The 15,939-nt window shown below is 42.8% G+C and overlaps 1 protein-coding gene across 14 annotated transcripts in view; it reads left to right on the top strand.

Annotated features, from left to right (window-relative positions):
• LOC138751919 (obscurin-like) overlaps positions 1 to 15,939 on the top strand; it is a 755,203-nt gene that overhangs the window by 295,913 nt on the left and 443,351 nt on the right. For all 14 annotated transcript variants that reach the window (XM_069914884.1, XM_069914878.1, XM_069914879.1 and 11 more), the window contains 2 exons: positions 311 to 577; positions 11,203 to 11,469. In XM_069914884.1, coding sequence (XP_069770985.1) covers positions 311 to 577; positions 11,203 to 11,469 — 534 coding nt within the window. The remainder of the gene's footprint in view (positions 1 to 310; positions 578 to 11,202; positions 11,470 to 15,939) is intronic.

Raw genomic sequence — 15,939 nt, 5'->3', positions numbered from 1 at the left:
TGTGCATTCGAAGTAAACCTGTCAGAAAAAACAAGTACACACATTCCCCAAATATCAGGAATCAGGACAGTCACCAAATTTATCTCAAACAAATGAAGAACTAATTTGGCTTTTTGCTTTGATCCATAACTGCCCCAGTTTAAATTAATTAACTGTACCCTGGTCAGTTTATTGATTTAGTGGTATGGTAAAAGTGAATGCATTATTTTCTGAATGAAACTGCTTGGGCGTTCTTGGTTTCAATAGAAAGATTTCCTGATTGGATTTTGAGTGAATATTATTATGAATTTTAAAATTCCTTTTATCCTAGTACTGCCAGTACTTTTCAAAGAAGAGCTTCAGAATGTGGAAGTAGAAGAGGATAGTACTGCTTCTCTTCACTGTCTGATTAGTAAACCTGATGCTCCAGTAAAATGGAGGAAAGGTTCTCTGCTGCTTCGCCCAAGTAAAAAGTATGAAATCAAGCAAAGTGATCACCATGTTGAGCTGTTAATTCACAGCCTGAAACCAGAAGATGCCGGTGAATATTCCTGTGATTCAGGAGATCAGAAAACTACAGCCATTTTAAAAGTGAAAGGTAGGATGAAACTCATTAAAACCGATACACAGTAATACTTGATTTTTCTACTCCACGAAATGATTATCAATCTATACCAAACAATTTTCTACATTTGTATCAGGTCACCCCTCAGCTTTCACCCCTCCAGAAAAACACAATTAAAGTTTGCAGGGTATAATTAATACCCAGCAAACCAGGAAAATCCTGGTTTGCCTCTTCTGTATCCTCTCCAAAGCTTTCACATTCTTCCTGCAGTGTGTCAACAAGAAGTGTTGGACTTGGAAACTGAAGCACAATGCACCAAATGGACTGGATGACAGGTTTATGAAGTCAGGGAAAAAAGCTCCAGAGCAACACAGCCACTGTCGTCAATAAGATAGTCAAAGATCATGTTTGTTTTGTGCAGTGGAGATATGCTTTTTATTAAATAAAAGGTCATGGCCTGTTCAAATGTCAGGAATAGGGAATTTCCCAAATTTACATTGAACATTTAAGTAATTTGGCTGTTCAGAATCAGAATTTATTGTTATGAACAAGTCACCAAATTTGTTGTTTTGCAGCCGCATCAAAGTGTAAACATTAGAAAAATTAAATAAAAGTAATGCATGAAAAGTCAAAGTCAGGCAGTGTCTTTGGTTATTGATCATTCAGGAATCTGATGTTAGTAGGGAAGAAGCTGTCCTTGTGCCACTTTAGGCTCCTGTACCTTTTTTCCCTATATTAGCAGAGTGGAGAGTACATGACCAGGGTGGCGAGGGTCCTTGAGGATAGAGGCTGTTTTCTTAAGACACTGCCTCTTCCAGATGTCCTCAATGGAGTGAATTCTGGTGCCTGTGATGTTGCAGGCCAAGTTAACGACCCTGTGGAGTTTTTTTTTCTTGTCCTGAGAATTGGCACCTCCATATTAGACAGCGATGCAGCCAGCCAGAATGCTCTTCACTGTACACCTGTAGAAGTTTTCGAGAGTCTTTGGTGACAAAGTTCATCACCACAAACACCTCACAACATATAGATACTGATGAGCCTTCTTCGTGATTACATGGCTATGGAGGCTCAAGGACAGATCCTTGGAGATGTTGACATTCAGGAATTTGAAGTTATTGACCCTCTCCATTAATGAGGCCTCGATGATGACTTCTCTAGACTTCCTCCTGAAATCCACAATCACCTCTTTGGTTTTTCCAATGCTGAGTGACACCATTCAATGAGCTGTTTTATAGATAGCAATGGAATTGTGCCTGGCCACACAGTCATGGGTGTATTAGTGTGTAGAGAAGTGGCCTAAGCACGTATCCTTGATGTGCGCCTGTGTCGATAGTCATTGAGGAGACATTGTTCCCAATTTGTATTGACTGTGGTCTTCCGATAAGAAAACCAAGGATCCAGTTCCTGGGGGTGGGTGGGAGGAGGGGGGGGGTGGGTTGCTGAGCCCCATGGTTTGGAACTTCTTGACCATCTCTGAGGGAATAATAGTGTTGAAGTCTGAGCTGTAGTCTATGATGAGCAATTGTCTGTATGAGTTGTTGTTTTTGAGGTGTTCCAGAGTGGAGAGCCAGTGATAGTGTGTCTGCTGTAGAGCGATTGTGATAATAGGCTAATTCCAGTGGGTCTAGACCTTTGTTTTGGTACGTGTTAAATCTGGCTATGACAAACCTCTCAAAGCTTTTCATCATAGGTCATTTCTACACAGAAACAGGCCCCTTCAGCCCTTCTAATCTGTGCTGGACCATTCTTTTGCCTATTCCCACTGACCTGCTCCTCCATACCTCACCCATCCACGTACCTGAGCAAATTCTTCTTAAATGTTAAAATTGAGCCTGGATTCACCACCTCAGCCGGCAGTTTGTTCCACACTCCCACCACTCTCTGTGTGAAGAAATTTCCCCTCATGTACCCCTAAACCTTTCCCCTTTCACTCTTAACCCATGTCCTCTGGCACTTAATAGTCTGAATACACCAGAGATTGTCTGATCTCGGAAGCTAAGCAGGCTCAGGACTGGTGAACACTTGGAGGGGAGACTGCCTAGGAACACCAGGTGCTGTAGGTTTCTGTGAGGGGCACTGGTCAAAGTGGTGACTGTGTCTGCCTTACGGTAGATGAAAGTTAAAGAATTCCATGTAAGTAACATTCTAAATGTAGTATTACGTGACAATATGGAACCTTTACCTTTTTACCTTTACCCTTAGTGCAAAAAAGTTTATCAACATTTACTCTGTTTATTTCCCCTCATAATTTTAAATACCTCTATCAAATCTCCCTTCATTTTTCTATGCTACAGGGAATTAAGTCCTAACCTATTTAACCTTTCTCTTTAACTCAGTTCCTGAAGTACAGGCAACATCCTAATAAATCTTTTCTGCATTCTTTCCTGTAGTTAAGTGACCAAAACTGCACACAAAACTCCAAATTTGGCCTCACCAATGTTTTATACAACTATACTTTGATTTATGAAGACCAATATGAAAAAAGCTCTTTACAAACCTATCCACCTCTGACGCTAATTTCAGGGAATTATGTATCTTTATTCCCAGGTCTCTTTGTTCTATCGCATTCCTCAGTGACCTACCACTCACTGTGTATGTCCTTTCTTGGTTTGTCATTCCAAAATGCATCACCTCACACTTGTCTGCGTTAAATTCCACATCTGCCATTTTCTGGCCCACTTACCTCTGCAAGCTGCCTACAACGCCTCCAATCTTAGTGTCATCTGCAAAATTGCTAATCCAATTTATCACATTATCATCCAGAACTTTGATATAGATGAGAAACAACAATGATCCCAGCACCGATCTCTGAGGCACACCACTTGTCACAGGCCTCCAGTCTGAGAAGAAATCATCCATCACTACTCACTGGTGTCTTCCGTCCAGCCATTGTCGAATCCACTTTAATACTTCACTAGCATCTGAACCTTCCTGACTAATCTCCTATGTGTGGCCTTGTCAAAGGCCTTACTAAAGCCCATGTAGACAACATCCACAGCCTTTCCTTCATCAACTTTCCTAGTGATCTCCTTGAAAAACTCTATAAGATTGGTTAAACACAACCTACCATGAACAAAGCCATGTTGATTATCTCTAATCAGTCCTCGTCTATCCAATACTTGTATATCTGATATCTTAGAATGCCTTCCAATAACTTAACTACTACTGACATTAGACTTACTGGACTATAAATTCCAGGGCTATTTTGGACCCTTTTTTAAACAACAGGACAATGTGTGCTACCCTCCAAACCTCTGGCAGGGATAGCTAAGTACATTTTAACTATTCCTTTCAGACTCCCTGCAAATTCTGCACTAGCCTCCCTCAAGGACCAAGGAACTATCTTGTCAGGCCCTGGGAACTTCCTCCTCTTTAATCTATATAGGTTCCATGACCTCAATGCTTGTTTTTCTTACTCCTCACGACTCTGTGCCTGCTTCCTGAGTGAATACTGATTGGGGGAAAAAAGCATTTAAGATCTCTCCCATTTCTTTTGGCTCCATGAAAAGCTGACCACACTGATCTTCAAGGGGACCAATTTTATTCCTTACCATCCTTTTTCTCTTAATATAACTGCAGAAACCCTTAGGATTTTCCTTCACATTGTCTGCCAAAGCAATGTTATGTCTTTTTTTTTTAACCTTTCCTGACTTCTTCCTTGAGGTTTTTCATGCTTTTTTATACTCCTCATGTTGCCTGTATCTGTTATATACTTCCCTCTTCTTTAGAACCAGATACCCAACTCAAAAACCAAGGCTCCCTTTGCCTGCTAGCCTTGCCTTTAATCCGGATAGGAACATACAAACTCTGTACTCACAATTTCACTTTTGAAGGTCCTCCACTAACCTCGCACATCCTTGCCTGAAAACAACTTACCCAATCCACTCATTCTAGCCTTTCTCGAATTTAGAATTTCAACCTGAGGCCCAGACTTATCCTTCTACATAATTAACTTGAACTATTGGTATTATGATCATTGGATCCAAAATGTTCCCCTATACATATTTCTGTCACCTGTCCTGTCTCATTCCCTAATAGGAGGTCCAGTATTACAACCCCATGAGTGTGGTCATACCTTTTCCATTCCTCAGCTCCACTCATATAACCTCTTAAGATGAGCCCTCTGGTCTGTCCTGCCTGAGCACAGCTGTGATATTTTCCCTGATGAGCAATGCCACTCCTCCCCCTTTCATCCTCTAACCCCGCCCCTCCTTTCTACCATGTCTAAAGCAACAGCAGCGCAGAACATTGAGCTGCCAGTCCTGCCCTTCTTGCAACCAAGTTTCACTAATGGCTACAATGTCATAATTCCACATGCCAATCCACACACTAAGCCCATCTGCCTTTCTTACAATACTCCTTGCATTGAAATAGATACACTTGAGAACATTTCTATCACATACAACCCATTAACCTAATGGTGCATGTAATTTTTACATCTTCTTTTCCCTCCTCCATTCCTCTATCTTCTCCAGTACTCTAGTTCCCATTCCCCTGCAAAACTAGTTCAAACCCATTGGTGAGTTCTAGCAAACTTTCACGCAAAAGGATATTTGACCCCCTCCAGTTCTGATGCAAACGATTCTGTCGGCACAGGTCCCACCTTCCCTGGAAGCAAGCACAATGATCCAAAAACCTGAAGCCATCCCTCCTGCACCATGCCTTTAACTATGTGTTAAGCTGCATTATCCTCCTATTTCTAACTTCACTGGCATGTGGTTCGGATAGCAATTCTGAGATCGCATCCCTGGGTGTCCTGTCTTTTAACCTAGCACCTAACTTCCTGAACTCCTGATGTTAGTGCTGCTGGGTGATAGTGTGACAAGCCCATAGAACCCCAAAATGCAGCAGCAATAGAAATTCACCAAGACAAATGGTTGCTGAAACAAAAGTTACTTTTTCTTTTCTTTAAACATAAAAACAAGATCAAACTTTAATTTATTACTATTAAACTAACATAACCTAACTTAACCCCCTTCAAATTCTAAGCACACGTATGTAATGTGTGTATAAATTCAGAAAAGTTCTTTGTTTCACAGTCTTATCTCACTTCTCACTCCTCCAAGTTCACTGGTATAAGGCAATTTTTGTACTGTGCACCAGGCTTTGGTAAATGGCTACTGCTCAGGAAGATTCTTGTTGGTTTTCAGGATGAGATTTGTTACACGGATAAAGACAAACTGATTCCTTCCGATCAGCCACTTCAGTGTCTTGCCAAAGAAACTTGCTCCATCATGGTTTTCCAGATGATAACCTCTTTCTTTCAGGCCACCACAGAGTTCCTTTTCTGATTCCCTTATCTCAGGCAAAACATTATACAGCCAGCCATCTCCCTGTTGTATGGACCACAAGGACATTGAACAGGCTGACCTCAGAACTCACAATCCCTCTTCAAAATGGGATTTCAAAACCAGCTTCCAAAAGCCACTGCAGAAAACCAGTAGTCTCTCTTTCTCTCTATGTCACACTCAGGGAAAAACCTGTTTGACTCTCTGCTTGCAAAACCACATAATTTTCCTAAAATAGCAAACTGCTTTCAGACAGAATGCAGCACTGGGCCCAAAATAGAAAACTGCTTTCAGACAGAATGCAGCACCGGGCCCAATCTTCTGAGTCTGCTTATCTGTTGTTTTCCAAAACAATAATCCAAACAGAGGAACTACTGACATGGTCTTTGCCCTCAGACAGCTCCAAGAAAAGTGCAGAGAACAAAACAAAGGACTCTACATCACCTTTGTTGACCTCACCAAAGCCTTCGACACCGTGAGCAGGAAAGGGCTTTGGCGAATACTAGAGCGCATCGGATGTCCCCCAAAGTTCCTCAACATGATTATCCAACTGCACGAAAACCAACAAGGTCGGGTCAGATACAGCAATGAGCTCTCTGAACCCTTCTCCATTAACAATGGCGTGAAGCAAGGCTGTGTTCTCGCACCAACCCTCTTTTCAATCTTCTTCAGCATGATGCTGAACCAAGCCATGAAAGACCCCAACAATGAAGACGCTGTTTACATCCGGTACCGCACGGATGGCAGTCTCTTCAATCTGAGGCGCCTGCAAGCTCACACCAAGACACAAGAGAAACTTGTCCGTGAACTACTCTTTGCAGACGATGCCGCTTTAGTTGCCCATTCAGAGCCAGCTCTTCAGCGCTTGACGTCCTGCTTTGCGGAAACTGCCAAAATGTTTGGCCTGGAAGTCAGCCTGAAGAAAACTGAGGTCCTCCATCAGCCAGCTCCCCACCATGACTACCAGCCCCCCCACATCTCCATCGGGCACACAAAACTCAAAACGGTCAACCAGTTTACCTATCTCGGCTGCACCTTTTCATCAGATGCAAGGATCGACAATGAGATAGACAACAGACTCGCCAAGGCAAATAGCGCCTTTGGAAGACTACACAAAAGAGTCTGGAAAAACAACCAACTGAAAAACCTCACAAAGATAAGCGTATACAGAGCCGTTGTCATACCCACACTCCTGTTCGGCTCCGAATCATGGGTCCTCTACCGGCACCACCTACGGCTCCTAGAATGCTTCCACCAGCGTTGTCTCCGCTCCATCCTCAACATCCATTGGAGCGCTTTCATCCCTAACGTCGAAGTACTCGAGATGGCAGAGGTCGACAGCATCGAGTCCACGCTGCTGAAGATCCAGCTGCGCTGGATGGGTCACGTCTCCAGAATGGAGGACCATCGCCTTCCCAAGATCGTGTTATATGGCGAGCTCTCCACTGGCCACCGTGACAGAGGTGCACCAAAGAAAAGGTACAAGGACTGCCTAAAGAAATCTCTTGGTGCCTGCCACATTGACCACCGCCAGTGGGCTGATAACGCCTCAAACCGTGCATCTTGGCGCCTCACAGTTTGGCGAGCAGCAACCTCCTTTGAAGAAGACCGCAGAGCCCACCTCACTGACAAAAGGCAAAGGAGGAAAAACCCAACACCCAACCCCAACCAACCAATTTTCCCCTGCAACCGCTGCAACCGTGTCTGCCTGTCCCGCATCGGACTTGTCAGCCACAAACGAGCCTGCAGCTGACGTGGACTTTTTACCCCCTCCATAAATCTTTGTCCGCGAAGCCAAGCCAAAGAAAAGAAAAAAATCCTTACTCCACAGCATGTCCAATTAACATCTACTTGTGAAGTCCTTCAGCAAAGCAATTTCCATTTTCCTTACAAAGGCACTCAGAGCCTGGACTGTCTGGCTTGAGCAGAAGCTCTGGTATTTTAAATGAGATCTGTGTTGTGAAATGTTTGTGTTTGTTTGTGATCTGCACTAAACCCACCCTCCCCCACAATTTATCTTATAAAAACATTTCTATACATAATGTAACGTAATCTGTCACAATAGTTATTCGCATTAATTCCCAGAAGCAGGATCAGGATCAGGTCTATTGTCATGGTTTGTGTTAGGGGTGGCAATGTTGGCCTATTTGTTAGCGCAATGCCTTTACAACGCCAGTGATCAGGACCAGGGTTCGAATCCCACGTTGTCTGTAAGTAGGTTGTATATTCTCCCTGTGTCTGCGTGGGTTTTCCTCCTGGGGTCTCCAGTTTCCTCCCACCATTCGAAATGTACCAGGGGTGTAGGTTAATTGTGTGTAAATTGGGCCGCACAGATTCTTGGGCCAAAATGGCCGGTTACCGTGCAATAGGTCTAAATTTAATTGAAAATGTGTCATGTAATTTGTTATTTTGTGGGAGCAGTGTTGTACATTACATTATGCAAAATTACTATACAGTTCTGTATACAAAAGATTTTTTTTTAAATAATTAGTGCGAAAAGAGAAAAAAAGTGAGGTTGTATCCATAGGTTCATTGTCTCATCAAAGGGTACTCCACCTATATCTTTGGTTTAGGTTCTGTGAACAAAAATTATGACACGAAGCCTGGCACGAAGATATGTTTGTGTCCTTTCAGTTTGTCTCGTCATTAGGACTGTCAGTCTAGGTTACTAGTTATTCAACTCACAACAATTGTGGGATCCTGCCCTGTTATCTCCAATGAAATATGTTACAAAATTATTAGCTATGTTTATTATGCATGAATAGCTTTGAAACATTTTGGGAACAATTATAAAAGGTTACATAAATCCTTGCAACCTGATTGTGGCTCTGGTTTAAAGACAGAATTTAAATTCACCCTAATACTCCTGTTGTAATTCATCATAATAACGAGTATAAGGTGAGTTAATAACTTTCACTCATGTAAACAATGCACTCCCATAATAGAGGAAGAATTGAGACAGCTATAAGAACTAATAAAGTTCGCAGTTAATCTTGTTTGCCCACTTTTCTGGAAGATGCTAAAAGTAGGTGCTGATCTGTGTATACACACAGTAGATTATAGAATTGTTACAGAACTAAAGGAGGCTCATTGAGACACTGGCCACTCACAGTATTCCCAGCTACAATTTTTTTGTCTGAAATACCTAACAAATTTCTTTTTGAAGTCACTGTTTACTTTTGCTTCCATCACCCCTCCAGATTGTGATTTCTACCTCCCATTCACTTTGGATCTTTTCCCCAAAATGTTAAAACTATACCCAAGGCACAGGTACACAATCCTTTATCCAGAACCCTTGGGGGACAGTGTGTTCCGAATTTCGGATTTCTCCAGATTTCAGAAAGCCAGATTTAAGCCCACCCGAATTGTGCTGCCATATCCATCCCACCCCCTTCCAGTCATGCCGCCAGTCTCCCCTGCCCCTTGCCCGCACGACTTATGCTGCAGGTCTCCCCACCTTGCCCGCCTGACTCACGCTGCAGGTTTCCCCCCCACCCGCCCGCCTGACTTGCGCTGCCGGTCTCCTCCCCTCGCCTGTCCGACTCGCACTGCCAGTCTCTCCCCACTTGCCGGATTTTGGAACTTTCCAGATTTTAGATGTCTGCTAATGAGATACTGGGGCTGCTCAGTCACTGTTGTTGGAAAATGTTTTAACTCTTGATCAAAAAACTGATACAAGGGAGACGACTTTGATTAAAGGTGTTGGAGGTGAGGTAGAGTTAATATCTCTTCACAACATAGTGCTGAATTCAGAATTAGTTAAAGGACCTGTTGTAGTTGGAATCATTTCAAAGTTACCCATGCAGGGAGTCTCATTTTTATTAGGGAATGATTTGGCAGAGGATAAAGTTGGGTCAGTTTTCAGATTAACGAATTAACCTAGTAAGGATGATGTTAAGGAGGATTGTGAGATATATCCTGCATGTGCTGTAACATGGTCTTTGTCTTAGAAAATAATGAGAGCCGAGGAAGATCCAGTTGATAGAGATTTCCCCAGTGCTTCTGAAATGGTCTTGAAAGATCAGGTTAATTGTGAGAGTAAATGTTTCTCTTTGTCAAGGAAAGAGTTAATTCAGTAACAGAGATCAGATACAAATCTTACTGACTTGAAGGACAAAGCAGTAAGTGAACAGGAGATTAAGGAAATGGCTTGTGGATATTACTTGAAAGGTGATTTGTTAATGAAACCTTATTATGAGAATAAGGGTAGTGGAGAACAGTCTGTATCAGAGGTGTTAGTTGTTGACAGGGTTGAGGAAAATATGGATCATAAGATTATGGAAACAGAACCTTGTGAGGGTCACCTTAAAGAAACCATGGTTCCTGTGCGCCTGTTGAACTCAGCAATTTTGGAAAACTTGGAAGAAAAGTTAGGCCATCTTAAGTTACAAGAGCAGATGCAGTTGAAAGAATTACTTTTGAAATACACAAATTTGTTCCCTGATGTTCCAAAAAGGACATCAGTGATTTACCATGATGTAGATGTAGGAGAAGCCAATCCCATCAAACAGCCCCCATATAGAATAAACATTCGGAAGAGTAAAATCATGGATCAGGAGATGGAATATTTGTTAAGGAATGACAATATTAAACTTTCAAATTTGGATTGGAGTTCTCCTTGTATTCTGGTACTAAAAGCAGATGGAACTGTTAGGTTCTGTACGGATTATAGAAAGGTTAATTTAGTAACTAAAACAGATGCTTATCCTATTCCGAGAATAGATGACTTTATTGATAAAATTGGGAAAGCTAAATTTCTTACTAAGTTGGATTTGTTGAAGGGTTACTGGTGTGTGCCTCTAACTGAGAGAGGAAAGAATATTTCAGCTTTTGTAACTCCATGTGGTTTATACAAGTATAATGTGTTATCTTTTGGCATGAACAATGCCCCTGCAACATTCTAAAGGATGATTAATTCAGTAAGGGTTAATACATACAGATGCTTATATTGATGACTTGGTCACAAAGTCTGACAGAAATCAATGCAGTGAAAATAGCAGGACTGAACTGCTAAGGCCAGATCTTTAAAACTTCAGAAAGGACAAGTCATTTTAATGCTTTGCAAAATTATTGGCAGAAAATAAGTTGTTTCTGTAACATCGGGTGCACGTTTTCAAGTTCCTGTATCTCCTTCCTGATGGTAGTAGTGAGAAATGGTAAAGGTCCTTGATGTTGAAATTAATTAACTCTACTCTGGTAATTTTGTTGATTTAGTGGGTATGGTGAATGTGTGTACAAACCTAAAAACACAACATTATTGGTGAAAGTCAATGCATTATTTTCTGAATGAAACTGCTTGGGTGTCCTTGGTTTCTGTTGTATGGTTGAGTGAATGTCTCATTAAGAATTTTAAAATGCCTTTTCTCTTAGTTCTACCAGTCCTTTTCAAAGAAGAGCTTCAGAATGTGGAAGTAGAAGAGGATAGTACTGCTTCTCTTCACTGTCTGATTAGTAAACCTGATGCTCCAGTAAAATGGAGGAAAGGTTCTCTGCTGCTTCGCCCAAGTAAAAAGTATGAAATCAAGCAAAGAGATCACCATGTTGAGCTGTTAATTCACAGCCTGAAACCAGAAGATGCCGGTGAATATTCCTGTGATTCAGGGGATCAACAAACCACAGCTGTTTTAAAAGTGAAAGGTAGGTTGAAAATGCTTAATTTGTGTCGCTTTTGGTTATAAAATATTTCTCATGAACTATTTCCACAATTCTGGAAAAAAAAATCTATTCTGTTATTCATATGACATGTAATTCCATGTCTGGATTCTTTATCTAGTGAAGTTTCCTTTGTATTCTCTTACCTTGTATCTGTCAGTATTGCTTCCTGGTCTACACACCAGAACAGGTGTCAGTGGTGCTTCCTAGTCTATATACCAGCAAAAGCTATTCAATTACAATGAACCATTGAGGACAGTAGGAATGTGCTGACAACTTCCATTCCCTTGAAAGGGCCAAATGGTTTGTAAGAAAATGTTGCATGAGAAGTAAATCTGCTGCTAACCTCTGCCATGAAACTGATATGAGCTCTTTCCCTCTCCACTCCTGCGCAATGCTGTGGAGCAGACCAGGGAGCAGGTAAAGCTGCCATAAACTATTAACTGAAGCAAACAGCCTTAAGAACACACACAGATAGGACCTCATGTGGAGGCCTCCATCTTGAATCTACCCAAGATGTTGTTGTATTCCTAAGATGCCACACATTCCATCTCCACCTCCTGGTAGTAGTATTCTGTTACTACATGCCTTTCCATGAAATGTTTAACCTGATATTACACATTAATACAGTATTCTGTAGCAGGCTGCTACAAAGAAACACACACACTCGCAATGTGGGAGGTTAAGCTCTGAGATTTATTGAGTCTGGAAATGGTCATTTTATACAGTTGTAGTTCCCGCCGTTTGTTTGATTGGCTGACATCAGCTGCATGGATAACAATAGTGGGCAGGAACATTCTTGCGTGTGAATACCCTTCTTCCCCAGCCTGTTATTGATCTGTTAGCTGGACAGTTTGACCAGTGCTATTTTAGGGCTGCTGGTCTTGTTCTGCTCCAACTTTCAACCGCTCCGGTTTGCTGTGTTAAGGGACGTGTTACGTTGCTTTGCGATGTGCCGGCTCGATCTCCGTGGGCTGCCACAATGATTTCAATTTAAAGTTCAACACAAACATCAGTGCACAAACTTTTAAGTGTGCAGTTCTTTTTCTTCTAGAGATTCAGTCTGTCAGGTGCTTTGACAACTCATGTAGATCTTCTTAACACAGGTGCTTGTGTTCTGCTGGTCCATTACAGTCTAGCACTGGTGGTGTTACCTCTGTTGCTGTGCAGGCTGACTCCTCTGCATCTGTCTTTTCCTGCAGTATCTCTGGTGTTTTCAGCAGGCTCCTTTGATTCCTCCTCAGTATTTAATCTGACTGTGAAGGATATTGGATTTTCTTCCTCCAGAACAGTGACCTTCTTGTCCCAAGTCTCCCTGTGACCTGTTGTGCCAGAGGCCCTAAGCTCCTTGCTGACTTGTCATAGTTTGCTTTTTGTCTCCCTTACAGATGCTTTTATTTCCGTTCGACAACTTTGTTCTTGTTTGGGTCTACAGAGTAGTGAATTGTGGTGCGTGGTCTGTGTCCTATCAGAAGCTCAGCGGGTGACATTCCATGTTCAAGTGATGAAGCTCTGTAACTCAATAGAACTAGATATGGATCTGAGCCACTGTCTAATACTTTTTTTGAGCGACTGTTTAACTATGTGAACTCCTTTCTCTGTTTTGCTGTTTGACTAGATGCTGAGGACTTGAAGTCACATGTTGTAAATCATACACTTTTGCAAATGTCTGGAATTCTCTACAACTGTAGTATGGTCCATTATCACTGTAGACAACTTGAGGAATTCATGTCTTGCAAAGATTGATTTCATACATTAGATCACACAAGCAGTTGAATCTCCAGATAGTTTGATCAATAACCAGCAAGAAATTCTTTCCATCCACGTGGAACAGATCAGTCCCAACTTTTTGCCATGGCTCTGCTGGTACGTCAGTTATTATCATGTGTTCTTTTGTCTGCTTTGCGTGATGTTTCAAACAGGTCTCATAGCTGGAAATCATCCTGTCAATATCAGCACTTATCCCTGGCCAATAAACAGCAGTTCTGGCCCTCCTCTTGCATTTTTCCATTCCAAGGTGGCCCTCACTCATGCACTGTTTTCCGCATCTCTTGTGCCAGTGATTGAGGAATGTTGAGTAGAAGTCCATTGACAACACTCAGATCAGTTCTGATGTGGTAGTATGGCTGACATTCACCTCTAGGCCATCCTTCATTCAGATTCTTGATAACCTTCTGTAGAGCTGTGTCCTTTTCTGTTTCAGCTGCGATCTGCTTGGATTTTGTGTCAGATATGGGAAGAGATTCAGTCATCAGATTCACCTGGAAATTCACATCTGTCTCTGTGGAACTCTCCCTGTGCGCTTCACTCAGTGTCATTGCCCTGGATAATGCATCAGCTAACACAATAATTTTTTCTGGTGTATACACCAATTCAAAGTCATAATGTTGTAGCTTCATCATCAGTTTATGGGTTCTCGTGAAATTTCACTGAGATTTTTCATGATTATGGCTATTAATGGGTTGTGGTGTGTCTGCCATGAATGTTGGAAGACCATACACATAACTGTGAAATTTCTCAAGTCCATAGACCAGACCTAAACACTCTTTCTCGATCTGTGCATATTGACATTCAGATGTTGTCATCGTTCCTTGATGCATATGCTACTGGCTATCAATCTTCTCCTACAGCCTGAAGTAGTATGGTATCTATTCCATCTTTTGAGGCATCCGCTGATATTTTCGTTCTTCTGGATGTATCAAAGAATGTCAAAAGCACAAGTTCTGTAGTTAGGTCTTCAGTTATTCCCATTCTTCCTTGTGGTTGTCTGTACACTTGAATTCACATTTATCCTGTAACAACTTCCTTGGGTACATTGTTTTGGAAGACAGGTTTGGTATGAATTTACCAGTGAAATTGATCATTCCCAGCACTTTCATTATAATTCTATTTTCGTCACTGGGTCTGGGCATCTCTAAAATTGCTTTCACCTTGTTTTGGCTAGCTCCACACCTGCCTCTGACAGTTTATCTCCCAGAAAGGTGATAAACCTACACCAAACCTACATTTTTCTCTGTTTAACCATAATCCATACTTTTGGATGCATTGTAGCACTTTGAGCCTCTCATTGTGTTGTTTTTGAGTGTATCCCCATAGGATCATGTCATTCATGCACACTCATACCCCATTTATGCCTTCGATGATGTGCTCCATTGTCCTGTGGAACACTTGCAGAGCTCGATAAAATTCCAAAAGGAGTCCTCAGACAGGAGTATCGACCAAACAGTGTATTAAAATGTCCAGTATTTTGTGCTGTCATCGTGCTATTTTATTTACCAGAAGCCCTTGGGATGCATCCAATTTCTTCTTTGGCTTGGCTTCGCGGACGAAGATTTATGGAGGGGGTAAAAGTCCACGTCAGCTGTAGGCTCGTTTGTGGCTGACAAGTCCGATGCGGGACAGGCAGACACGGTTGCAGCGGCTGCAGGGGAAAATTGGTTGGTTAGGGTTGGGTGTTGGGTTTTTCCTCCTTTGCCTTTTGTCAGTGAGGTGGGCTCTGCGGTCTTCTTCAAAGGAGGTTGCTGCCCGCCAAACTGTGAGGCGCCAAGATGCACGGTTTGAGGCGATATCAGCCCACTGGCGGTGGTCAATGTGGCAGGCACCAAGAGATTTCTTTAGGCAGTCCTTGTACCTTTTCTTTGGTGCACCTCTGTCACGGTGACCAGTGGAGAGCTCGCCATATAACACGATCTTGGGAAGGCGATGGTCCTCCATTCTGGAGACGTGACCCATCCAGCGCAGCTGGATTTAGTGAAAAACTTTGTACCGGCTATCTCACTTGTAATTTCATCCCTAATCGGAATCTGATAATGTTCCCTCTTTATATTGGCATTCTTACCCGGGCCCCTCCAGCCCGGGTAAGAAACCTTCATAGGAGAAGGCCACTCCGATATAAAACCTACGACCCAAGGACCTCGCTGCCACGTCCCAGCTTGCTTGGCCACGGCACACGAACCATGGGTGTAAAGGGTGGGGCCAGTACTGCGCGCACTGCACTCCACCTAAAAGCTCCTTTGCGCAGGCCCGAGGACAGGTCCACGTCCTCCCCCTCCACGTCCTCCCCCTCCACGTCCTCCCCCTCCACGTCCTCCCCCTCCACGTCCTCCCCCTCCACGTCCTCCCCCTCAAAAGATGCTCACAAACTCAAGCTAGCATGCTGGAACATCAGAACCATGCTAGACAAGGCTGACAGCCACCGACCTGAACGTCGGTCTGCCCTCATTGCACATGAACTCCTCAGACTTGACATTGACATAGCCGCTCTCAGTGAAGTCCGCCTGGCAGATGTAGGCAGCCTCCAAGAACGCGGCGCGGGCTACACACTCTACTGGTCTGGCAAGCCTTCGGATGAACGACGCCTATCTGGTGTAGGCTTCATGGTCAAGAGCTTCATTGCCTCCAAACTCGAAAACCTTCCGACAGGCCTCTCGGACCGAATCATGTCCATGCGACTCC

The sequence above is a fragment of the Narcine bancroftii genome, chromosome 1 (genome assembly GCF_036971445.1).
Source record: "Narcine bancroftii isolate sNarBan1 chromosome 1, sNarBan1.hap1, whole genome shotgun sequence".
Taxonomy (NCBI): Eukaryota; Metazoa; Chordata; class Chondrichthyes; order Torpediniformes; family Narcinidae; genus Narcine; species Narcine bancroftii.
Note: the sequence above shows the minus strand (reverse complement) of the source record. Positions and strands in the feature narration are given on the sequence as shown.